The sequence below is a fragment of the Chlorocebus sabaeus genome, chromosome 3 (genome assembly GCF_047675955.1).
Source record: "Chlorocebus sabaeus isolate Y175 chromosome 3, mChlSab1.0.hap1, whole genome shotgun sequence".
Taxonomy (NCBI): Eukaryota; Metazoa; Chordata; class Mammalia; order Primates; family Cercopithecidae; genus Chlorocebus; species Chlorocebus sabaeus.
In genome coordinates, this window is record NC_132906.1 from 26,609,387 (window position 1) to 26,637,382 (window position 27,996).

Sequence of the window (27,996 nt, forward strand, 5' to 3'; positions counted from 1 at the left end):
GTCTCGAACTCCTGACCTCGTGATTTGCCTGCCTCAGCCTCCCAAAGTGCTGGGATTACAGGCGTAAGCCACCACACCCAGCCAACAAAAAACATTTCTTGTGTGTATGTCTACTAGTGATGAATTCTTCCAGCTTTTATATCTGGAAAAAAACATTTTACCTTTATTTTTAAAAGGTCTTTTGCTGGATATTGAATTCTAGGTTGACAGTTTTTTGGTTTTTCTTTCAGTGCTTTAAAAATATTGCTCCACTGTCTTCTGGTTTGTCTTGTTTCTTTTTTTCTTTTTTTTGAGATGAAGCCTTGCTCTTTTGCCCAGGCTGGAGTGCAGTGCATGATCCCAGCTCACTGCAACCTCTGCCTCCCAGGTTCAAGCGATTCTCCTGCCTCAGCCTCCTGAGTGGCTGGGACTAAAGGCACATGCCCGGCTAATTTTTGTATTTTTAGTAGAGATGGGGTTTCGCCATGTTGGCCAGGCTGGTCTCGAACTCCTGATCTCAGGTGAGCCACCCACCTTAGCCTCCCAAAGTGCTGGGATTACAAATATAAGCCACCACGCCCGGCCTTGTTCTTTTTTTGCTGTATTTTTTTCCTGCAGGTTTTTCTTTCTGTAGTTCATGTTGAATACCTTCTATAGCTATGTCTTCAAGTTTATTAATTTTTTTCTTCTGAGGTATCTAATCTGCTATTAATCTTATTTATTGAATTTTTGGTCTTACTATGTTTTTCGTTTCTAGAAATTTGATTTGGGTCCTTTTTATATCTTCCATATCTATCTTTATTATGTTTATGCTTTTCTTTACCTTCTTGAACATATGGAATATAGGTATTATAACTTTAAATGTCCCTGTCTACTAAGTGTAGTACCTATGTCTTTTTAGGTCTGTTTCTCTTGACTGATAGTTCTCTCTCTCTCTTTTTTTTTTAAGAGTCATATTTTTCTGCTTTTTTGTCTGCTTGGTGATTTTTTTGTTAGATGCCAGATATTTGTGAATTTTGCTTTAGTGGATCCTGGATATATTTGTATTCCTTTCACTATTGACCTGTGTTTTGGAACACAATTAAATTATCTGGAAATAATTTGACTCTTTTAAGGCTTCATTTATTTATCTGGTTTTTGTTTTTGGACACAGAGCAGTCTTTAATCAATAGCCAATTTTCCTTCACTATCCAGGCATTGCTCTTCTGAGTACTCTACTGAATGTCCCATATATGAGAAGGTTTTTCCATCTGGCTAGTGGAAAGCAGAACTCTTCCTGGCCCTGTGTCAGCTCCTGGAAGGATTCTACTCCTTCCCATGGTTCTTCCCTGGCTTTGAGTAGTATCCTCACATCCAAGCACTGATCAGTACTCAGCTGAAGACTCAAGCTTAACCCTCTGCAGCCCTCTGGAGTTCTCTTTTTGTAGCTTTCTTCTCTCTAGTATTCTTATTTTAGTTTGCCTTGGCATCTCCCATTTCTCAACTCTGTTTCTTCACCTGGGGGACCACTGGACTGCATTCCAGTTTCTCATCTCTGGACTGTGGACCATAAATTGTCCCCAGGCAGTAAGCTGTGGCAATAATGAGGCTAACCATCTGTTTTCTTTCTCCCAGGGATTGCTGTTCTGTATTGCCTGTTGTTTATTGTGTAAAAAGTATTCTTTTATTTATGTTGTTCAATTTTGTGGTTGTTTAAATGAATCTGGTCCCTGTTTCTTCATCGGAGCTGGCAGGGTTACTGAACATAAAGCTTAGTAATTGATGAAGTATTTATAAATATGAAATATGTATACTTACAGAATATTTAGGGTATCATTTCTGTTTCCTTGTGTTAAATGCATCAGGTCTTCTGACTGATGCATTTTACTGTTTCAGAGGGGTGCTTACTATATGGAGAACATAGAAGCACTAGTTATTAACTATTTTCTTATATTAAATTTTGGTAAGTCACATAAACATTGAGTCTCCTTTAAATGTGTCAAATGTAGCTGACTTACCAATTGGATTCTGTCATACTGTTTTTCTGTGGTCACCGAATATTAGCAAATTTCTTCATTCAATTACACAAGTACTTGGCCAACATACTTTTACATAAGAAAATGTTTAGGATGGGCTGGCAAGATAGCCGAATAAGAACAGCTCCGGTCTGCAGCTGCCAGCGAGATCAACGCAGACAGTGGGTGATTTCTCCATTTCCAACTGAGGTACCCAGCTCATCTCACTGGGACTGTTTAGACAGTGGATGCAGCCCACAGAGGGCAAGCTGAAGCAGGATGGGGTATCACCTCACCTGGGAAGCACAAGGGGTCAGGGAACTCCCTCTCCTAGCCAAGGGAAGCTATGCCAGACTGTGTCATGAGGAGCAGTGCATTCTGGCCCAGATACTATGCTTTTCCCACAGTCTTCACAACCCACAGACCAGGAGATTCCCCCGGGTGCCTACACCACCAGGGCCCTGAGTTTCAAGCACAAAACTGGGCAGCTGTTTGGGCAGATACCAAGCTAGCTATAGGAGTTTTCTTTCATACTCCAGTGATGCCTGGAACGACAGCAAGACAGAGCCATTCACTTCCCTGGAAAGGGGGCTGAAGCCGGGGGACCAAGTGGTCTAGCTCAGTGGATCCCACCCCCATGGAGCCAAGCAAGCTAACATCCTCTGGCTTGAAATTCTCACTGCCATCACAGTAGTCTGAGGTCGACCTGGGATGCTAGAGCTAGGTGGGGGAAGGGGCGTCCCTCATTACTGAGGCTTGAGATTGCCCCTCACAGTGTAAACAAAGCTGCCAGAAAGTTCAAACTGGGCAGAGCCTACGGCAGCTCCCTAAAGCCTCTTTAGTCAGACTGCCTTTCTAGATTCCTCCTCTCTGGGCAGGGTATCTCTGAAAGAAAGGTAGCAGCCCCAGTCAGGGACTTATAGATAAAACTCCCTTCTCCCTGGGACACAGCACCTGGGGGAAAAGGTGGCTGTGGGCACATCTTCAGCAGACTTAAATGTTCCTGCCTGCTGGCTCTGAACAGAGCAGTGGATCTCCCAGCACAGTATTCGAGCTCTGCTAAGGGACAGACTGCCTGCCTCCTCAAGTGGGTCCCTGACCCCCGTGCTTCCTGACTGGGAAACACCTCCTGGCAGGAATCGACAGACACTTCATACAGGAGAGCTCCAGGTGTCATCTGGTGGGTGCCCCCTGGGATAAAGCTTCTAGAGGAAGGAACAGGCAGCAATCTTTGCTGTTCTGCTGGTGATATCCAGGCAAACAGGGTCTGGAGTGGACCTCCAGCAAACTCCAGCAGACCTGCAGCAGAGGGGCCTGTTAGAAGGAGAACTAACAAACAGAAATGAATAGTATCAACATCAACAAAAAGGACGTCCACACAGAAACCCCATTTGAAGGTCACCAACATCAAAGACCAAAGGTAGATACAATCACGAAGATGAGGAAAAACCAGAGCAAAAGGGCTGAAAATTCCAAAAACCAGAGTGCCTTTTCTCTTCCAAAGAATCACAACTCCTCGCCACCAAGGGAACAAAACTGGACAGAGAATGAGTTTGACGAATTGACAGAAGTAGGCTTCAGAAGGTAGGTAATAACAAACTCCTCCTAGCTAAAGGAGCATATTCTAACCCAATGCAAGGAAGCTAAGAACTTTGAAAAAAGGTTAGAGGAATTGCTAACTAGAATAACTAGTTTAGAGAAAAACGTAAATAACCTGATGGAACTGAAAAACACAGCACGAGGACTTTGTGAAGCATACACAAGTACCAATAGCTGAATCGATCAAACCGAAAAAAAGGATATCAGAGATTGAAGATCAGCTTAATGAAATAAAGTGCGAAGACAAGATTAGAGAAAAAAGAATGAAAAGGAACAAACAAAGCCTCCAAGAAATAGGGGACTATGTGAAAAGACCAAACCTACGTTTGATCGGTGTACCTGAAAGTGACAGGGAGAATGGAACCAAGTTAGAAAACACTCTTCAGGAGAACATTCCCAACCCAGCAAGACAGTCCAACATTCAAATTTGGGAAATACGGGGAACACCACAAAGATACTCCTCAAGAAGAGCAACCCGAAGACATATAATTGTCAGATTCACCAAGGTTGAAATGAAGGAAAAAATATTAAGAGCAGCTACTGCTCAGGGAAATAAGAGAGGGCACAAACAAATGGAAAAACATTCCATGCTCATGGATAGGAAGAATTATAGCGTGAAAATGGTCATACTGCCCAAAGTAATTTATAGATTCAATGCTATCTGCATCAAGCTACCTTTGGCTTTCTTCACAGAATTAGAGAAAACTACTTTAAATTTTATATGGAACCAAAAAAAAGAGCCTGTATAGCTAAGACAATCCTAAGCAAACAGAACAAAGATGGAGGCAGCACACTACCTGCCTTCAAACTATACTACAAGGCCACAATAATCAAAACAGCATGGTACTGGTACCAAAACAGATAAATAAACCGACGGAACAGAACAGAGACCTCAGAAATAATGCCACATATCTACAACCATCTGATCTTTGACAAATCTGACAAAAACAAGCACTGGGCAAAGGGTTCTCTATTTAACAAGTGATGTTGGGAAAACTGGCTAGCCATATGCAGAAAACTGAAGCTAGACTCCTTTCTTACACCTTATATAAAAATTAACTCAAGATGGATTAAAGACTTAAATGTAAGGCCTAAAGCCATAAAAACCCTAGAAGAAAACCTAGGCAATACCATTCAGGACATAGGCATGGGCGAAGACTTCATGACTAAAACACCAAAAGCAATGGCAACAAAAGCCAAAATTGACAAATGGGATCTTATTAAACTAAAGAGCTTCTGCACAGCAAAAGAAACTATCTTCAGAGTGAACAGGCAACTTACAGAATGGGAGAGAATTTTTGGAATCTATCCATCTGACGAGCTAATATTCAGAATCTATAAGGAACTTAAACAAATTTACAGGAAAACAAACAACCCTATCAAAAAGTGGGTGAAGGATATGAACAGACACTTCTCAAAAGAAGATATTTATGTGGCCAACAAACATGTGAAAAAAAGCTCATCGTCACTGGTCATTAGAGAAATGCAAATCAAAACTGCAATGAGATACCATCTCATGGCAGTTAGAATGGCAGTTGTTAAAAAGTCAGGAAACAACATGTTGGAGAGACTGTGGAGTAATAGGAATGCTTTTACACTGTTGGTGGGAGTGTAAATTAGTTCAACCATTGTGGAAGACAGTGTGGCGATTCCTCAAGGATCTAGAGCCAGAAATAACATTTGACACAGTAATCCCATTACTGAGTATATACCTAAAGGATTATAAATCGTTCAACTAAAAAGAACATGCACACATATGTTTATTGCAGCACTATTCACAATAGCAAAGACTTGAAACCATCCCAAATGCCTATCAATGGAAGACTGGATAAAGAAAACATGGCACATATACTCCATGGAATACTATGCAGGCATAAAAAAGGATGAGTTCATGTCCTTCGCAGGGACATGGATGAAACTGGAAACCATCATTCTCAGCAGACTAACACAGGAAGAGAAAACCAAACAATGCATGTTTTCACTCATAAGTTAAAGTTGAACAATGAGAACACATGAACACATGGAGGGGAACATCACACACCAGGGCCTGTCAGGCGGTGGGGGTCTAAGGGAGGGATAGCATTAGGAGAAATACCTAATGTAGATGATGGGTTGATGGGTGCAGCTAATCACCTTGGCATGTGTATACCTATGTAACAAACCTGCACGTTCTGTACATGTATCCTAGAACTTAAAGTATAATAAAAAAAAAAAGAGAAAATATTTAAAATATATCTTTCAAATTATTTCTTCAAATTTAAATCAAGGGTCATTTTATGTATGAGTACAATTTGTAATGAATAGCCCATGGTTTTAGAGTCCTGATTTATTGACAAACTTATAAACAAAATTTTAAGCTTTTTTGGTATTCTTTTGAAATGTCAATATTGACAGGAAGCAAACACAAAAGGGAGAACAGTCTGTGGCTCTCAAAAAACCAAAAAGGATATCTATTGTCTGTTTGTATGGTGGGTCATTAACCTTTGGTGCACTTTGCAGAAGTATTTTAAGTATTTACTATTAGACATTATTTTTCTTAAGTTATATTTTGCTGAGAGCTACAACTCAGGAAGGCAAGTTAATTGTAAGATAATGATTAAGCCACATTTAACACTTTTTAAAAGCATGGATCAGGACAGTGAAGCAGTATGACGCCATATATACTTTTGCACAACAGCCATGCTAATATAATGATAAAGTAATTATGCTATATTTTTAAAAGCTTCTCATGAATTACTTAAAATAACCGTGTATTTACTGTTCTTTGCCAGAAAGAGGAAACATTTTATTTTAATTTTAAAAAATTCAATTCTGAAAACATAGCTAAAGCTTTAACCTTTCTCACTCTGACCCAATGTATTCCTAATATAGCTTTGCCCTTGACTTCCACAGCTAAAAACTAGTTTCTCAAGTGATTTAGGAGACTTGACTTCATTATTCAAAACTGAAATTATTTAGCTTGTTCTAAATGCAACTCTGCTTCCCACTATGTCTATTCTTTTACTTTTCAAATCATCCAGGCTTAAATACTGAGCATTTTCTCCTTTTCTTTCTCAATAGTTGATAGAATCCTGTATTTTTTTTTAAAGCTGTCTCTCATATTTATTATATTATTATTTTAAGAATCTGTTTCATTACACTTCCCTAGAACAGATCTTCAGCTCTCTTTAAGTAGTTTGTCTGAGGTCACCCAGTTGGCATTTGAACTCATATTGGTTTGATTCCAAATTCCATACTGGTTTCCAGCAAAGGGCTCTGTCAATGTACTACATTATTTCTGTTGAATCATTCACGCTGTTTGTATTACCTCTATAATATATAGTCAGGCATATGGGACAGTATAAAGAAAGCAATATAAATAGTAAGTTAATTTTATTCTAAGTAAAAGCATAATATATATGTATATTTTTTATCTTGAGTAAGAAAAGAAGTGTTTTGCCTAGGAGCTAATTAGTAACAAGAAAGGGAAAAGTAACATTTGTTGACTAGCTCCTTTGTGCAGTGCACTGTAACTATTGGTCTCATTTATTCCTCAGGAAGAGGATTAAAAGAAGACTTTACAAAAATGAGCAAACTATATTATAAAAGTAAATGCTAGTATGCATATATGTTTCATTCATGCAACTCCTAGAAATGAGACTTTACTATAAGTGTTTTCAGAATCCATAATAATTTAGGTTGAAATTAGGTATTTGGATCATCTTTCAAGGGAAGGGGTGAGAGAAATGGACGTCAAGATTGTTTTCATAGACTGAAACATTAGACATGAGGTTTTTGTTGTTTTATTCTTTCTCTGTTTTTAGTAAAAGATTCCAGGTATGCCTAAAGTCATCTTCTATACGAATGAAAAAATGTAACGACAAAGAAGGGAAAATAAAAGAAGGCAATATCTTAGAAATAAATATTTTATGGTGACATTATTTTTCTGCCAATGAACTAATAATCTACAAAAATTTTAAGATAGATAAGCAGAAAGAATACAAACAGAAAAAGGATAGTAATTTAACTCATGAATAATTGTCCACTGAAATGTAGCAAGGATATGCTACATATGAAATGTAATTAGATGATTGCTTAAATATCTAGGAATATAAGCTCAACATAATAAAATAACTGTATTTCTTTTTCATCATTGTTAAGGATTAATAAGGCATTAAATGGGTTTTCATGTGGGTTCTCATATATTAAAAAAGGACAACAATAAGAAAATCTAAAGAAACTGTAATAACTGTTATAAATCAATGCAGGTAGCCTGTTTATGATTTTAAACATAAAATCCTTTTCATTTCTAAACCTTTGCTCAAGTAACTTCTAGTACCTGAGTCATATGTCTGATCCCTAAGTCTATTCTTTTCTCTATGTATCTATCCCCTTCTTTAATTTTAAAACACTCTGACACATGAAAAAATGCCAGAGTTTACTGTAGAGAAATATTCATAACTTGTCTATTCATGTCACTCCTCCCCACCACACCATTCATATTATACATATTACCTGTTCTCTTTGTTCATTAATTGGCAAAAAGGGACTAAGAATTTCAAGGATGTCCAAAAATAAAAAAATCTAACAACTCAGGAATGTCTTGTAGGTAGCTCACAGAAACTTCCTTTAGGAAGTAGTGCTCATCACTTGCTTACTTCTTTGGAAGCTTGTCTGGTAACCATACAGACCAACATCAAAATAACTCTCATTTATGTGTGTGATATTTCAGTGTAGAAGTAATATTAGGTAATGTTTATGCATATGTCCCATTACAGGTACTATTAAAAGTGCTTTGGTGTATTAACTCATAACTTCTCACAACTCTATGAAATAGATTCTCTCATCACTATTTCACAGATGGAGAAACTTTCCCTTGTCCACAAAACTGGCTGGTGACAGAGCCAGTATCTTAACTCAGGCTGTCTGGTTCCAGAGACTATACTTTTAGACTCTATGTTGCCTCTTAGTGTATGTTAGTTTACTGTTTGGTATGTACATTGTCATGATTAGTTTATTTCCTCATGTTTTATCTGTGTTTGTATTTTTCTGTTTTTGAGTATTACTGTGCTATAGCAAAAAGGGCCTGGACTTTGAGTGAGCAGATCTTACTTAATATTCACAGAAGCCTGGAAGTGTAAACATTGCTATCCCTATTTTATAGATAAAGAAACCCGAGGTCCAGAGATGTCATGTAACTTGCTTTGGTGTGGTTCTGAGCAAATTATGTCTCTGTATCTCAGGTTTCCTTGTATGTAAAATAGGGATAACTTTCAGACTTGTTGTGAGGAATAAATGAGCATTTATGAGAATAGTAATTAGAAACATAACAATTAATTGTTAGTACCCTTCATTCCTTTTCCTCTACTATACAGTAATTTCATAAGAACAGAGAACCGAGGATATAGTTACACAGTATTAACCTGTTTATTTTGGCTTATTATAAGTACAGAGAATTTTTCTCTGCTCTTGAGGCACCCCTCCTCCCCCATCACCTTCTCAAAATGGAAAAAGTTCAGGGGGAAAAGGCATCATGGGACTCCAGCATTGTTAAGTATAGGCAGTGTTCACTGTTATATTACAGTTGGAATTTGTCATATTGCTTCAGTTATGAATCATGTCAGTAATTACCCTGAGGGTGGTGTTAGTTCACTATTCAAGTACAAACAAGAAGGGAAGTAGCAATGGCAGAAGAATAGCTAGGACGTATTCTCTGTACTTAACCTGTGGGGTGGAAGCACATATACTCTTATTCAGAGAATTTTATGAAGAGTCATGATATTAGATAATTACTTGAATTTAGTTTTAAAATTTTCAGTTTGTAAACTTATATCTTAACTGGAATTGTGAGGAAGGGCTCTGGAATTCTGGATATGCAACAAACAAAGAAGAGAAATAGGAGAAATCGATCCTAATTAGTGTAGCTTCTGAATTTCTGCAGCGAAATAAAAGGCTGTTATTAATTATTGAGTTTACTAAAATTTTAGAACTACTCTAAGGCAATTGTTCTTAAATCATCTAAGCTTACTTACCTTTAATTATAAGATATAACAACTTTTTGGCATTTCATTTTTCCAAATATTTATAGCATGTTTTAAAAACTCTGAACTGTCACAACCCAGTCTGTTTCAACATACACATTTGTGGTCCTTGGTGTTGTAATTAATGTACTTAATTGATTCTTCATATTTTCAGCTTTTCTCAGAAATGGCCAAATATCAAAGGTATTTTTGGTGTCTTCCTGTAAGTGCTAGATTTAGAACATGATAAGGAAACGTAGAATAGGAAACAGCTGGATTTGTTTCTTAGCCTTTTCAAAAAAGCCTTTTCTTACTTTGCTAAGTTTCAGTGTTCTTATCTCCACTAAATATAACAACAAATTTATCTTTAAGATTTTGATTATATTCCTTAAGAATTCTTCAAAGACTAACATAAATCTGTCTTGCTATCTTTTAAGTCTGGTCGTTTTATCATTATGCCCTTTTCATATTTTAAGATAATTAAATTGTCTAAAAGTTTTTAAATTTACGTATTAGGTAATGATAGTTTTTATATTAGGTTTTATCATTTAGCTTTTTTATTTTAAACATTAAGACGAAAAAGGTGGAGAAGTGAAATTACTTATCTTTTACATGAGTCATAAACAAAAATGAACATAGGATACCCTAATCCAATACTGAACTTACTATCTGTTCTTGAAAATATAATTTTTTTGCATTATCTTTTTCATAGGAATATTGGGCACTTTTAATAGTATGCACTTTTAGATTGGCATCGGATTTAGTTGAAACCACGTATTTTAATGGGGTCTTCTGAAAATAAACTTTCACACATTTCAGTTCCAATGAAGAATAAATGGCCTGGGGAAGGGATGGAGAGTAGTAGAGAAATCCCTTGCAGAAAACCTTTTTTTTTTTTTTTTTTTAAACAGACGAGTCTCACTCTGTTTTCCCAGGCTGGAGTGCAATGACACAATCATAGCTCACTGAAGTCTTGAACTCTTGGGCTCAAGTGATCCTCCCACCTCGGCCTCCCTAGTAGATGTGACTACAGGTGTGAGCCAACATACCCGGCTAATTTTTTTTATTCTTTGTAGAGACGGGGCCTTGCTGTTGCCCATGCTGGTCTCAAACTCCTAGACTCAAGTGATCCTATTGCTTTGGCCTCCCAGAGTAAGACTCCCAAAGTCTTAAGTAGTATTCATTTTTTTTTTTTTTTTTTTAGGTACGATGGTTATTTATTTATTTTTTTAATTAATTTATTATTATTATACTTTAAGTTGTAGGGTACATGTGCACAACATGCAGGTTTGTTACATATGTATACTTGTGCCATGTTGGTGTGCTGCACCCATAGTAGTATTCATTTTTATTTAAATAAACTTCTTCTGTTCATAAAGTACTATATATAAAATCTTTTTACCTTTTTTATATATATATAACCTATAACTCATAGGTTTTATGTCCTATTAAAATATGAGCTAACAATAATTGGTAAAATTAGTTGGAAAATTATCAGTTTTAAAAGAAAATTAAATTGAAGGTTATGTTGTTAGTAATGTAAAGATCTCCTGTGTTTTGATGTAAAAACACTTTGTTATTTTTTAGCAGCAGTAAAAGGGCTTAAGTAATATGACTTTTTGTGTAACTTGGACTGTACAGTTGCTTTTAAAAATGAGACTGTTTCTCATTTATAATGAGATAATGGAATTTAGCGCGTCAAAATAGCAGACTCACCACACACTTCTACCTCCTTTCTCCCGGCAAACCCTGCAGAAATGACAAAAAAGACACATATCACAGGGGAGTGAAACCCAGCAGTACTCAGACTGTGAAGCAGAAAAACTACGGAGGGATGTGGAGGAGTTGATTCTTTTTTTTTTTAAGTATAAAAAATAAATGAAGACTGTTGTGGATACGATAAAGTAGAGAAAACCACAGCATACAACACCCCCAGGAAAGGGGACTTGTGGAAGTGGGAGTCTTAGAGAGCCCCCAAGTTCCAAGTAGCAGATACAGAGAGTGGGGCAATAATCCGGAAGGTTTTCTAAAGTGCTGTCTGGCATTGGTCCTCAAACTTGAGCATGCATCAAAATTACCTGGAGGGCTTGTTAAAACACAGATTACAGATTGCTGGGCCCAGTCACACAGTTTCCAGTGTAGGGTCCAAGAATTTGTATATCTGATATGTTTCCAGGTGATACTGATGCTGCTGGACTGGGTACTACACTTTGTGAGCAACATTTTAAGAACATGAAACACCTGGACCAGTCCCCCATCTAAGGCCATGCCAGCCTATGAGAATAAAGAAAATGCACCTCTGTAGTCCCAGATACTTGGGAGGCTGAGGTGGGAGGATTGCTTGAGCCTGGGAAGTTGAGGCTGCAGTGAGCCGTGACTGCGCTACTGCATTCCAGTCTGGGTGACAGAATGAGACACTGTCTCAAAGAAAAAAAAAAAAGCACCTTCCTCTGTACTAATGAATTATACAAAGATGCCATCTGGACACAGCAACCCTAAGCTTGGTGTGCAGTTTAGGCTAAAGCCCCATGCTGTTGTGTAATGCATAAACTATACAGGTACAAGCCTGCCCCCACCTTCAAATTTTGTGTACACTTATAGACACAGGGCTAGGGTTTCCTGATGGTGCCAAAGAGAGAAGCAGAACAGAAACTGAAGTAAACCCAGACTTCTGTAACAGACCTAAAGAAAAAGAAATAGGAAAGGCAGTTCTTCCTAGGAGGAAAATACAACAAACTATTGTACTGGTAGGTTATGTAGTTCCTTGCTTTGGTATTTTCAGGTACCTCAGTTCCATATTTATTCATTACCATAAGAAAGACCAGAGAAAATGGAGGAGAGAAAATAGTAAAAAAGAACAGAAAAAAAAAAAAATTCCAAAACTAATGAAAACTAGAGGGCTTCAGATGGAAAGGTCCCATAGTGCCGAGCATGATGAATGAGTGTGGATACTTTTTTTTTTTTCCCTATGACAGTCTCACTTTGTCACCCAGGCTGGAGTGCAGTCGTGTGATCTCGGCTCACTGCAGCCTCTGCCTCCTGGGTTCAAACGAGTCTCCTGCCTCAGCCTCCTGAGTATCTGGGATTACAGGCGCGTGACACCACGCCCAGATAATATTTGTATTTTTAGTAGAGACGGATTTTCACCATGTTGGTTAGCCTAGTCTTAAACTCCTGACTTCGTGATCCGCCCGCCTTCGCCTCCCAAAGTGCTGGGATTACAGGCGTGAGCCACCCCACCCAGCGAAAAATTCAGAATTCTAAAGATAATGAGAAAATTATAAAAGCTTCCAGAGAGAAAAAGTAAGTTATTTTATGGGAATGAGATCCAGATCAGCACAGAAGTTCTCACTAGGAATACTGGATATTTTATAACCTAAAATTTGTCAAATATGACAGCAAAATGAAATTTGGAAATGCAAGGACTCCGAATGTTTATCTCTTGACTGCCCTTTTGAAATGAAATAACTAGGGAATGTGCTTTAACTAAATGAAAAAAGAATCCACAAAAGGGAAATCATGAGACCTAATAAGAGTGAAACCATCACACCAGTGCAGGGAGAAAAATGCGAAAAATCCTAGGATGCAACAAGCCCAGAAAATATTTGTTCCACATGAGAAATCAGATAGTTTCAAAAAGAATGCCTTCAACAACAAAATGGTTTCTTTTAGCAATTGTATGACCTCATCTAAATGGTGGGAATTTAACAAATACAGTTTAAAGTTGATAAATGAAGTAATAAGAGTAATAATGAATTTGTGTATTAACGAAAGAAAATTTGCCTTTTTTCTTTGGGCTTTTGAAGAATTTTAAGATTCATTCTAATTATTGAGACCAGTTTGTGCCAGACACTAAAATAAATGAAGCTCTAGGGTGTTTTTCCCCCATCCTTGTTGGCCCACAGTTTTGACTACATATAACAGGAGATGGCATGCACAGTCCACAGACCATAAATTTTATTGTAACACAGCCACTTTATTCATTTATATATTGTCTGTGGCTGCTTTTGCACTGCAGTACAGAGTTGAGAAGTTGCAGCAAGACAGTAGAGCCTGCAAACCTAAAATATTTACTATCTACTCCTTGAGAAGAAAGTTTGTCAATACCCCGTATAAAACACTAACATGTTTCCCAGAGTCGTAACTATACAAAAACGTATGATCTGAAAAATGTCATATTCTTTGATATTCCTTCTATCCCATTTCCCACCCCACCCTTGTATTTTGGTTTATCTTTCCTTTGTTTCTTTTTATAAAAATAAGCAGTTATACACGTTTTATTTTGCCTTTTTCTTATACAAAAGGTGGCATACTATGTGTACTCTTTTATGCTTTGCTTTTTTCATTTAACACTACCTTCTTGAAGTCATTCCCTATCAGTTTATAGAGATATTTCTCATTATCACGGCAGCATAGTACTGTATTGTGTATATATACTACAGTCTGTCCAACTAGTTTTCTATGATTGGACATCTAGGTAGTTTCCAGTTTTTTGCAATTTTGAATATTACCACAATAAATAGCTGTGTGTGTGTGTGTGTGTGTGTATGTATGTGTGTGTTATGTGTATGTATGTTCATATAATTGAAATTGTGTCTTGAGGATAAATACCTAGAAGTGAGAATGTTGGGTCAAAGGGTTAATGTGTGTGTGTATGTGTATGTTAGATATTGCCAAATCCCATCCATAAGTTTTGTACTATTTTTCATTCCGGGTAGCAATTTCTCCATGACAGCTGCTGTCCAAATTTTGCCAAGTAATGACATTAAAATAGTCTTCTCATCTATTATCACCATCATTTAAAAAAGAATTTCTTCCATTTTAATAAGGGAGAAAGGACAAATCAGAAAAAAAAGATAAGAAGGGCCCTTTAAATGTATAAATATAGTTCTTATTGTGATTATTTTTCTTTTCTTGCTGAAGATAAATGCATCTCTACCCTGTATCAGACAAATCTTTATTTGATCATGTTTCCCCTACCTTAAAATTCTTGAGGACTTTCCACAGCCTCTCAGCACTTAACGTGGTCTTAACATGGCCTATAAGTACATGTAAGATGTCAGCCCTATTTCTCCAGCCACTTTGAATGTTTTAATCCTTTCAGTATCCAAGTTCTCTCCCACAGGGCCTTTGCCTGTGGTGCTTGCCTTGCCACCATTAAATAATTAGATGAGTAAAAACAAAGAAACTGGGTTCAGCCAGGTGCAGTGGCCTGCACCTGTAGTCCCAGCTGCTTGAGAGGCTGAATTGGGAAGATTGCTTGAGCCCAGGTATCAAGTCCAGCCTGGGCAATATAGCAAGACCTCATCTTTCTATTAAAAACAAACAAAAAAACAAACAAACGGAGTTCTTACCCTGGCTCTACCTTAATTTGTTATGTGATATTGTGTCTCATATTTAGTCTTATAGTTCCTCAGTTTCCTCAGCCTAAGAGGTAGTTATATCAGATGACCATCAGGCCCTTTCTGTTCTAAGTTGTGAATGTTCCAGAAGCCATTTTGATAGGATGATAATGGAACTTAGCACATTTATCCCATGGCTATTAACTGTAACTCTGCTGTAAGTATAAAACACATAATTATTTCTTACAGTTACTTAAACTTTTTTTATTTTAAAAAATTGCTTGAAATCTATTATGAGTAAACCAAGTTTTGAGAAAACTGATTATTAAATTTTTGAATTATACCCCTTCTGGGGCTCTATCATTTGAACTCTGTTTTTAACCCTGCTTTTCCAATAAAAGAGGTAATTTTGTACCCTTTTAAGAGGTTATTGTAGTAAATCTTTTGGGGGCAGGAAGACAGGAAGGTGGGAGAGGCTTAACGCTATCATTTTAAGGTAATAAAAAAGGGAGAAGTTTGCCTGGCGTTAATCTCCGATTCATTTATTATCTGGTCTGTTGCCTTGTTTAATTGACATTCTTTGTACTTTTATAAAACTGTCTGACATTAAGTAAAAATGATAAAGAGAGAAAATAGAAATTTGAGAATTAGAGATCTTAGGAGTATGTACATGTTGATATCTGGAAAATGTTGCTAAATAAGTAATGTTGTTGATCATTAAATACTCTGGTCAGTTTAGATATTAATATGTTCTACATTCTTAAGTTGTTCATTAGCCCTTTTTAATTTGTAATTTATTTCTTAGGAGCCATGTTATAAATGGGTAATTCAATTTTCAGGAAAGCCCCAAAAAGCTTTTCAAAAAGTTTGTTTTTGGAGTCTTTAAGATTTTCCTGCCTAAGCACTGTTTATAAAATTGTTTCTACACAAAAATTTATTCACAACTAAGAACATTTGTGCCATCCAGAGTTGGACTGGCATTTAGGCACTAAAAAAGTTTAGGTGCTGGAAGGTAGTAAAGCTTCTTCTTTGAAATAGTAACTTAATATATTGACAAAAGACAAAATACTTGGTTCATCAAGTGTCCAAAATTGTAGGACCAAAAAGCAATTGCTTCAGATTCTTGATAACTATGTACCATTCATGAACCAAATGTTTCTTGGATGGGAATATGAAGTTTGCTCCATTTTCTATTTTGTATTTCTCAATTTAGTGGCTAATTTCTTTAAATACCAATATCTATAATTAGGATTTATATTTCCAATTTACTTTTCAGCATTTTGAATGTAGAATATTGAGGTTCGTTGATAACTCCTTAAGTAGTGTATTCAGTTTAATTTTCTGTGAATATATTATATATATAATATATAATATGTATAATAAAAATACATATATTTTTATGCTTTTTTAAAACTAGGTACTTGATATTTTCTCAGAAAAGATGATTTCTAAGTTCAGAAATTATTAGGATGCTGGAAAGCCATTTTTCCACACCTGAAAAATTTTCTTAGCTAACTCTGTTCCTTTGAAGAGAGTTAATGTGGGAAGGAAGATTAGTCAAATCATCTACTGTTTTATGAAAATGTTAATAACAGTGGGCACAGTTTTTGTAGGGGGGCTTAGTGCTATCATTTTCAGGTAATAAAAAGTAAAATTATCAGAGTTCTAATATTAATATAGGTTTTTCTGAATAAAGGGGGAAGGGAAGAGAAAACCCTCAGAATATATGATTTACCACAAAGTACAACACTAACAAAGGAAAATAAATTTTGTTCTGGTACACTTTTTTCCCATAGGTAACATTTACCCAGTATTTGAAATTCTAGATGAGAAAACTATGTTTGTTATCTGTTATGTATTGCTTTATGAAGAATCTTACAAAACTTTTGATTCATTTATCTTCCTGTTGACAAGAGACACCAAAAAGTTTCTTTATGAACATAGTAATAACAACTATTTAATGACTGTTTTACTTGTATTTTAAAGTTATATTCATGCTTTGCGATCTTGCCTTAAGTTGAGATCTTTAAACTGAGAAGAGTTCCGAGAAATCTCAAAGCTACAGAATTCTCCACCCGTTTGCCCCAGATTGGTAGATTGGTAGTTGCTTTTCAACTCAGTATGTTTAAGAAAGAGTGTATTTTTATTTACTGAAGTGTGATATCAAATAAAGGGATTTCAAGTCAATGGAAGAAAACACACTTATATTATGTATATACTTCTCTTGGGATATAAAGGACCATGGTTAGTATTCTTCACTAGTTTTTGGGTTTTTTCTAAGCATTTTTCTTTTCTTTCTTTATTAGTTTTTTTCTTTTTTTGAGATAGGGTCTTGCTCTGTCATCCATACTGAAGTACAGTGGTGTGATCATATCTCACTGTAACCTGGAATTCCTGGGCTGAAGGCATTAAAGATGTATTTTGCTTTAGGTTTATCTAAAGGAAAACATGGATCCCTAAAGAAAACCCCCCACTGTTATTTTATTGAAAATGGGTTTACCTGTCTAGCAAATGATTGTGGTTTTTCTGAAATCATTGTAGCTCAAACCTAGAGAACAGCAAAAATCAAATTTTTGTCTTAAAAGAATTTTTTGTCCAAGTTGTATTCAGGACTTGAAAGATTAAGACAGTAAAAATCAGATAGGTTGGATGCTGAATTTAATTACATGTCCTTTTTCTTAAATAGAAGGCCTTCTTTTTTAGTTAACTTTGGAGAACTGCTTGATTTTTAATTTTTAATTTATTTATTTATTTATTTTTTGATATGGAGTCTTGCTCTGTTGCCCAGCTGGAGTGCAGTGGTGAAATCTTGGCTCACTGCAACCTCTGACTACTGGGTTCAAGCGATTCTCCTGCCTCAGCCTCCCGAGTAGCTGGGACTACAGGCATGTGCCACCACGCCCAGCTAATTTTTGTATTTTTAGTAGAGACAGGGTTTCACCATGTTGGCCAGGATGGTCTTGATCTCTTGACCTACGATCCACCTGCCTCGGCCACCCAAAGTGCTAGGATTACAGGTGTGAACCACCGTGCCCGGCCTGAATTTTTTTTAAAAAACGAATATGTTGGATAATAAAAAAGTTTTAGTGTACTTGGTACTTTTTTCTAAAGTATACCTCAGAACCATACCCATTTTATGTTTAGTGAAATGAAAATATAGTTCTGTTTAGTTTTTTGACCTTGTAGTTTTGTTGCTTTATAATGAAAGGAACTGTGTCCTTAACAAATCATTTTTACATACAATAACATCTTGCCTACTTGAACTAATGTTTTGAACTGTCCAATATTTGGCTTAAAATGGCCAGAAGAGTGAAGGAAAAGAAAATATTTATAGTCATGCATCACATAACAGCATTTGGGTCAATGACCACATATACGCTGGTTGTCTCATAAGATTATCATACTGTATTTTTACTGTACCTTTTCTATGTTGAGATATATTTAGATACACAAGTACCATTATTTTACAGTTGCCTAAAGTATTCTTTACAGTAGCATGCTGTATAGGTTTGTAGCCTAGAAGCAATAGGGTATACCATATAAACCTAGGTGTACAGTAGTATATACCTTCTAGGGTTGTGTAAGCACACACTATGATGCTTGCATGACATAATTACCTAAGCAAGCATCATAAGCAACATGTGACTGTATATTACTTTCTAAATGCCAAGTACTATATTTCACTATCTCTGGTGTTTCTCTGACCTAACATACTTAAAACATAAGTTCTTGACTGTGATGTAAGTGCACCTTTAAAATGTACCTATGGTAGTATTTTATTTTTTTGCGAAGTAAAAACTTAGCAAAATGACATTTTATTAGTTTTCTCCCTCTCAATTTTTGTGGCATGTGTCATTTTGAAATTGGGTGCATTATATACAGAAAATCAAAATAGTAACTTCAAACATACCATATAGATAGCATCTGCTTTCTACAAATTGCCTACACAAACCAAACTCCCCAAATGTTATCAGTGTGTTACTGCTCAAGATCTTACAACAATGTTAATATGTCACCATTTCTACAGAAGACTACGTTTTTAGTTATATATGTATTTTAAAGTACTCCCAAAACATTTGATTATTTCAAATTACTCTTCTTTCTCATTTGTTAATCATAGTTTAACAAATACGATTAGTTGTTTTAATTCAAAATAAAAATGGTATGTTGAATAAAAATATTAAATACTTAAACTTATATAAACTAGTATAAAATAATTTAGTAAATTAAATCATTCAAAGACATTACAGATTGTCACCACATAATTTAAATCAGTCACTTTTAGACACTGAATAACTTTAAGAGATTTTTTTTAATGAAGGAACAAATCAAAATGGCTCAGAAAAATCAGATGGAGTGTATACACAAATAAAATACATGTTAATGCTTAACACATTGAATACAAATTTTCTTTATACTAAAGACTTTAAAATGTCCATGTGTTAATTTCTTTTGGAGGTGGAAAAATAGTTTGTCCAAAAAGACACTTTTCACAGTTGAAGGAACTTGAAAGTTCTGTCCCAGTGAGTCCTAATGGTTTTATTTCAGGCAGCAGATTCATTGTCAAATATCTTACGTTTTAAGGTCTGTAGGTTATGCTGAATAAAATTCTCTGTACCATGAACTTCAGAGAATCTGAAGTCACTTCTCCTGGTAGACCAGTTTTTCATTTTTATTGAATTCTGAATTGTGTCCGATGTAAAGTAGTAAACCACAGGGTCAAAACAACAGTTTGAAACAGCAATACAGAGAGTGATTGGGTACATTGTCCTTACTGCTGCCACTACTGAGCAATTAACAAATGTTTGTGTTCTCACAAGAGAATATAAAATAAGATTGATATTGTAAGGAACAAAACAGAAACAGAATATGATCAAATGTACACAAATCATTTTTAAAACCTTAGTTTTGTTTATTTTGCTTCTACTTAATGTAACAGGTTTATTTAAAGTTTTTAGCACCATACTAGAACAAGTTACATTTAAAATTAGAGGAATAAAAAATCCCACTATTTCAATGAAAATTACAATCCTTGAGAGATATGTTTTCCATGTGGCTTCTGGGAAATTTTCAAAGCAGGCTTCTGAGGCATTGTTACCCTGAGAGTGGGTAGACTGAACCAAAACCGCCGGTGCACTTCCTCCGATCACAGTTAACCACACACCAATGCAAACAATCTTTGCATTTCTTTTGGTTCTTAGAGTCTTTGACTTAAATGGGTAGACAATTGCCAGAAATCGATCTACACTAATACAAGTTAAGAACAGAATGCTTCCGTACATGTTGGTGTAAAACAGCATCACAGAAATCTTACAAAGTAAATCTCCAAATGGCCAATTTTGTGTTGTGAAGTAAAAAATCCTGAAAGGTAAAGTAAAAACAAAAAGCAAGTCTGACATTGCCAAGTTAATCATGTAAGTTGTAGTTTCATTTCGGACTTTGAGGACGCAGATGAAAATGTATATGGCAACACAATTGGATATTAACCCAAGCACAAACACCGTGCTGAACATGCACCCATACAAAGTGTACTTAAAGGAGTCATTATAGAAGCAGTGGGAGCTGTTAACGCTTACCATCGTAAAGGCACGTCCAATTTTCAGTTTGGAAGCACTTTCATCAGCTGCAGTCTCCTTTGGTATTCATATTATCACCTTCAATTTATTTGTAAATTATCTGGATCTTTGGATGGTTTTATAAATATTTCATTTTTCTCAAAAATATCCAAAAGAAACATGAAATTTGTTGCTGTAAAATTTCCGCTGGGTTCTTCAACAGGAAAATATTTTCATTTGTTAGTCTTTAGAAAATCCATGAATTCCAAGGCTCAGTTAACTGACGAGCAACCTTTAAAAAATACAGTCAACGAGGCCAACCCATAGGATTATAAATTTAAAGAAAAGATGTGATCTGTGACCAGAATGAAACCACTTGTCTTCTAAACTTCTATTTCAGTAGACAAGATGAATACTCCAAAGTTAATGTTTCTTTATGCCTCAGAATGTTAAGCTTAAATTATCAATCTTATTTTCTTTTCAGTGCAGAGTTTCAGAGACTTAAACATTCCGAATTTGTCCCATTTTACTTCTTGCTTCTTTTAAATGAAGTTTTCCTTTTTTGTTTTCCTGCAGTGGATCCCAGATGGTGGGTAAGCAGAAGAGTCTTTTAAAGGTTCCAAAATAAATTCCCAAGCATGTTAGCGCTTGCCGAATTGAGGCCTTTTCCTCAGTTGCCAGCTGTATCTTGAGGTCGCTTTCTCTGAAGTGAAAAAGAAAGGCTTGCTAGATTTGTAATATGACATCACAGGAAGAAGAGGCTGGGTTTTGACAAAGAAAGTTTCAGCCCAGTTTGTTTGCACTTCCTTTAATCTGATAATGTGTCTGCTGGGAATATACCTAGGAGGCTTGCAAATGGTCACTGGCTGTTTAACTGCGAGGTCTGCTCATTAACTCTTTTTGTGCGGAAATGCCCTCTGGGGTGCTGGCAACCTCTCAGTTGGTTTGATTTGTTTCAGTAGTAATAATTGAAAGAAAAAAAATCACTATTAATCCTGTTGTTCTGCTATTCGATTGTTTTCGTGTTTGGGATATGACATTTTAGAAAAGAAAATGTATATGGGTGTGTATTTATAAATTGCAATTGTTAGTGATATCTTTACATAGCATTTCAAAGAACTGTTCAATGACTATGAAACAGGGACCTTTAATCTTTAAGGTATAAAAAGCATTTGACTCGGTTTCTGAAAAATCCTCAATATTTAATTGTTATGATTATGAGTAGCTCTTATCCTGGGTCTCATTATTTTTTGATAAGCAATTTTCTAACATTCTTTCCTCTTTCCTATGAAGTTGAATTAATATTTTAGAGCTGTTTAAATTTTTAAATTACTCATTTCACCAAAGAACAAATTCAAGAATGTTTATCTTTGGTGTGGTGTTAATCTTACTTTTTAAGCACAAAATGAAGTTGCATCCTTTTAAACAAAATTTTTTTAACCTTAAATTGATTGAAATAAGGTTTAGAGAATAAAAATCCTACTACCTGGCTAAATTTTAGGTTCATAGTCTTATCTTCCTTCTTCCTCCCAGCTCTTCCCTTAACCCCTTAATATGACATTAACTATATATTGGAATATATTTCAGATTTGTCTTCATTTAAAAGTTTCTATGAATGGTTTCTCTATATATTTATATTTAAAGTATACTCATATTTTGGGCCAGGCGCAGTGGCTCACACCTGTAATCCCAGCACTTTGGAAGGCCAAGACAGGTGGATCACCTGAGGTCAGGAGTTCAAGAGCAGCCTGGCCAACATGGTGAAACCCCATCTCTACTAAAAATACAAAATTAGCCTAGTTCAGTAGTGTGTGCCTGTAGTCCCAGCTACTCGGGAGGCTGAAGCAGGAGAATCGCTTGAACACAGGAGGCAGATGTTGCAGTGAACCAAGATCAAGCCACTGCACTCCAGCCTGGGCGACAGCGAGACTATCTCCAAAAAAAAAAAAAAGTATACTTACATTTTAAAAACTGCAAAATCAGAAGGAAGTGTGTGTAAGGTGAGGGTAGTTAAATATAGGCGTTATTTCCTCAAAGATTGAGGATATCACAACCTCTATGGCACATGTTTTTCTTGTTTTAAATATTTTTTCAGAAAAGGCTAGATTTGGTTATGCCTTACTGTTATTATTTTTTTGAATTTGGTCTAGTTTAAGCTGAAACTCTTCCTTTTGGGTATTAAGTAATTTAAGAATAATTTATTTTTTCTCATAAATTACTTAGCTAGCTTAAAAATAACTTATTACAGTAATATCTTTTGTGTTGTTTTGCACCATTCTTTCACACTCAGCAATTTTTGTCGTTTGTTGATGAACTATAATCTATTTCTACTGTCTGGACTAAAAAATTCATCTATTATCAAATGACAAAAAAAGATGAGTATTACTTATAACCAATACTTAAAAATTTGAAGGGTTGAATATCTTTGTATCACATTTGGTATAGAAAAAAGGTATGTGTGTGTTCTTATTAGAAGACTGGTAGAAGCTGAGTGAGCATTAATGAAAAAAGGAGTAGTTAATAAGCTTGTATTCTCATTGGAAAAAATTTTCTGTTAGTAATTATGTCTTACTTTTTGAAAAAAATTTGGTTCAGTATGTTTAAAAAAAACCGTAAAATCTTAGTAATCTTCTTTCAAATTGATAGTCTCCTCTTTAGTCATCTTTAATGAAATATATGCAGTTGTATATGCTGATCTTGTCCTACTTTTACTTTCATTTTGAATATGGCATTTTCTCATTCAAAGAATTAAAATGTATTAATTCTATTTGGAATATTCTCCTACATATTGTCATTACTCACTTGACTTGTTATTCACTTAAATCATTCATCTATAGTTTTTCTTTTTATTTCTTTCTTTTCTTTTTTTTTCTCACTCTGTCGCCCACGCTGGAGTGCACTGCTGCGATCTTGTCTCACTGCAACCTCTGCCTCCTAGGTTCCAGCGATTTTCCCACCTCAGTCTCCCTAGTAGCTGGGATTACAGGCGCCCGCTGCCACACCTAGCTAATTTTTGTATTTTTGGTAGAGATAGGGTTTCACCATGTGGCCAGGCTGGTCTTGAACTCCTGACCTCAAGTCATCCACCCGCTTCGGCCTCCCAAAGTGTTTGAGTTATTGGGGCTTAAAAATGGATAGATTACTATTTGTTGAATTAGGTTTTTCATTATTATCAGTATCATAGTAAATATTTGTATAATTCTTAACACAATTCTTGGTTCTTTGTAGATGATTCTTACATGTTTGCTGATGAGTGAATCATAAACTTGAATTTTGTTGCAAGTTGTTCCTACTGAGGAAGAGCAGTAGCAGAGGGACTGTTTCAATGGGAAGAAGATAATTGAATATTGCATTTTTTCCAGATATTAAATTTGGCTTCTAACTAAGGAACCAAAGGGGAATTTAGAAACTTTGAAAAATTCTTAGGTTAGAATTGGAAAAATACAGAGTAACTACTTGCAAAGGGAGGTAATGAATCCATAGAATCAATTGTATTTAATAGATACTTTTGTATTTGATAAACTCAGGCAAACTGTTATTTTAATTGAGATCTCTACACTTCTGGAAGTTAACTCTGAGAATCAATTTATGTATTGTATGGATTTTTTGGGGGGGGAGTGAAAATTAAACAGAGCCAGATAGATGTTAAAATGGTAAAGACAGGAACAGCTTGAGTCTGTTAAAATGGTGAAGACAGGAACAGTTCCCAGCGAAATCAATGCAGAAGGTGGGTGATTTCTCCATTTCCAACTGAAGTACCCAGCTCATCTCATTGAGACTCGTTAGACAGGGGATGCAGCCCATGGAGGGCGAGCCAAAGCAGGGTGGGGCATCACTCACCAGGGAAATTCAAGGGACCAGGGAAATTCCTCCCCTAGCCAAGGGAAGCCATGACGGAATATGCCATGAGGAACAGTGCATTCTGGTCCAGATACTACACTTTTTCCATGATCTTCACAACCCTCAGACCAGGAGATTCCCTTGGGTGCCTACACCACCAGGGCCCTGGGTTTCAAGCACAAAACCGGGTGGCCATTTGGGCAGACACTGAGCTAGCTGCAGGATTTTTTTTTTTTTTCCAATACCCCAGTGGCACCTGAAACACCAGCAACACAGAACTGTTAACTCGCCTGGAAAGGGGGCTGAAGCCGGGGAGCCAAGTGGTCTAGCTTAGTGGATCCCACCCCCACAGAGCAAGCTAAGATCCACTGGCTTGAAACTCTCACTGCCAGCACAGCAGTCTGAAGTCGACCTGGGATGCTGGAGCTTGGTGGGAGGAGGGACATCTGCCATTACTGAGGCTTGAGTAGGTGGTTTTCCCCTCACAGTGTAAGCAAAACCACCAGGAAGTTAGAACTGGGTAGAGCCCACTGCAGCTCACCAAAGCCACTGTAGCCCGACTGCTTCTCTGGAGTCCTCCTCTCTGGGCAGGGCATCTCTGAAAAAAAGGCAGCAGCCCCAGTCAGGGGCTTACAGATAAAACTCCCATCTCCCTCAGACAGATCACCTCAGGGAAGGGTGCTATAGGGTGGCTATGGGTACAGCTTCAGCAGACTTAAATGTTCCTGCCTACTGGCTCTGAAGAGAGCAGCAGATCTCCCAGGACAGTGCTCAAGCTCTGCTAAGGGACAGACTGGCTCCTCAAGTGAGTCACTGACCCCCATGCCTCCTGACTGGGGAGACACCTCCCAGTAGTGGTCAACAGATACCTCACACAGGAGAGCTCTGGCTGGCATCTGGTGGGTGTCCCTCTGGGATGTAACCTCCAGAGGAAGGAACAGGCAGCATTTTTTGCTGTTCTGCAGCCTCCAATGGTGATACCCAGGCAAGCAGGGTCTGGAGTGGACCTTCAGCAAATTCCAGCAGACTTGCAGCAGAGGGACCTGACTGTTAGAAGGAAAACTAACAAACAGAAATGAATAGCATCAATATCAACAAAAAGGACATCCACACAGAAACCCCATTTGAAGGTCACCAACATCAAAGACCAAAGGTAGATAAATCCATGAAGATGAGGAAAAATCAGCACAAAAAGGCTGACAATTCCAAAAACCAGAATGCCTTTTCTCTTCAAAAGAATCACAACTCCTTGCCAGCAAGGGAACAAAACTGGACAGAGAATGAGTTTGATGAATTAACAAAAGTGGCTTTCAGAAGGTGGGTAATAACAAACTCCTCCAAGCCAAAGGAGTATATTCTAACCCAATGCAAGAGAGCTAAAAACCTTGAAGAAAGGTTAGAGGAATTGCTACCTAAAATAACCAGTTTAGAGAAGAACATGAATGACCTGATGGAGCTGAAAAACACAGCACAAGAACTTTGTGAAACATACACAAGTATCAACAGCCAAATTGATCAAGTGGAAGAAAGGATATCAGAGATTGAAGATCAACTTAATGAAATAAAGCGTGAAGACAAGATTAGAGAAAAAAGAATGAAAGGGAACAAACAAAGCCTCCAAGAAATAGGGGACTATGTGAAAAGACCAAACCTACATTTGATTGATGCACCTGAAAGTGACAGGGAGAATGGAACTAAGTTGGAAAACACTTCAGGATATTATCCAAGAGAACTTCCCCAACCTAGCAAGACAGGCCAACATTCAAATTGAGGAAATACAGAGAACACCGCAAAGATACTCCTCGAGAAGAGCAACCCCAAGACACATAATCGTTGATTCACTAAGGTTGAAATGAAGGAAAAAATGTTAAAAGCAGCTAGAGAGAAGGGTTGGGTTACCTACAAAGGGAAGCCCATTAGACTAACAGCAGATCTCTCTGCAGAAACCCTACAGGCCAGAAAAGAGTGGGGGCCAATATGCAACATTCTTAAAGAAAGGAATTTTCAACCCAGAATTTTGTATCCAGCCAAACTAAGCTTCATAAGTGAAGGAGAAATACAGTCCTTTACAGACAAGCAAATGCTGAGAGATTTTGTCACCACTAGGCCTGCCTTACAAGAGCTCCTGAAGGAAGCACTAAATATGGAAAGGAAAAATTGGTTCTAACTGCTGCAAAAACATACCAAATTGTAAAGACCATCAACAGTATGAAGAAACTAATGGGCATCAACTAATGAGCAAACTAACTGGCTAGCATCAAAATGACAGGATCAGATTTATATATAACAAAATCAACCTAAAAGTAAACAGGCTAAGTGCCACAGTTAAAAGACACAGACTGGCAAGTTGGATAAAGAGTCAAGACCCATCAGTGTGCTGTATTCAGGAGACTCATGTCACATGCAAAGACATGTGCTCAAAATAAAGGGACAGAGGAAGATTTACCAAGCAAATGGAAAGAAAGAAAAAAAAAAAAAAAAAAAAAAGGCAGGGGTTGCAATCCAAGTCTCTGATAGAACAGACTTTAAACCAATGAAGATCAAAAAAGACAAGATGGGCATTACATAATGGTAAAGGGATCAACGCAACAAGAAAAGTTAACTATCCTAAGTATATATGCACCCAATACAGGAGCACCCAGATTCATAAAGCAAGTTCTTAGAGACCTACAAAGAGACTTAGACTCCCACACAATAATAGTGAGAGACTTCAACACCCCACTGTCAATATTTGACAGATCAATAAGACAGAAAATTAACAAGAATATTCAGGACTTGAACTCAGCTCTGGATCAAGTAGACCTAATAGACATCTACAGAACTCTCCACCCCAAATCAACAGACTAGACATTCTTCTTAGCACCAGATCACACTTATTCTAAAATTGACCACATGATTGCAAGTAAAACACTCCTCAGCAAATGCAAAACAATGGAAATCATAACACAGTCTCTGAGACCTCAGTGCAATCAAATTAGAACTCAGGATTATGAAACTCACTCAAAACTGCACAACTGCATGGAAACTGAACAACCTGTTCCTGAATGAATACTGGGAAAATAATGAAATTAAGGCAGAAACAAAGAAGTTCTGTGAAACCAATGAGAACCAAGACACAACATACCCAAATCGCTGGGACACAGCTAAAGCAGAGTTTAGAGGGAAGTTTATAGCACTAAATGCCCACAGGAGAAGGAGAAAGGATGTAAAATGTAAAATTGACATCCTAACATCACAATTAAAAGAACTAGAGAAGCAAGAGCAAACTAATTCAAAAGCTAGTAGAAGACAAGAAATAACTAAGGTGAGAGCAGAACTGAAGGAGAGAGAAACACAAAAAAACCCTTCAAAAAATCAATGAATCCAGGAGCTGGTTTTTTTGAAAAGATTAACAAAATAGATAGACCACTGGCAAGGCTAATAAAGAAGAAAAGAGAGAAGAATCAAATAGACAAATCAAAAAATGCTAAAGGGGATATCACCACTGATACCACAGAAATACCAACTACCATCAGAGAATACTATAAACATCTCTATGCCAATAATCTAGAAAATCTAGAAGAAATGGATAAATTCCTGGACACATACACCCTCCCAAGAGTAAACCAGGAAGTAGTCGAATCCCTGAATAGACCAATAACAAGTTCTGAAATTGAGACAGTAATTAATAGCCTACCAACCAAAAAAA

General features: G+C 36.6%; 2 protein-coding genes across 3 annotated transcripts in view; one reads left to right on the forward strand and one right to left on the reverse strand.

Annotated features, from left to right (window-relative positions):
- RB1 (RB transcriptional corepressor 1) overlaps window positions 1-27,996 on the forward strand; it is a 175,571-nt gene that overhangs the window by 95,320 nt on the left and 52,255 nt on the right. The gene's annotated exons all lie outside the window — the stretch shown is intronic.
- LPAR6 (lysophosphatidic acid receptor 6) lies at window positions 19,118-21,733 on the reverse strand. The gene has a single exon (XM_007960380.3). It carries the CDS (start codon window positions 20,490-20,492, stop codon window positions 19,458-19,460), a length of 1,035 nt encoding a protein of 344 aa, XP_007958571.1. The 5' UTR covers window positions 20,493-21,733; the 3' UTR covers window positions 19,118-19,457.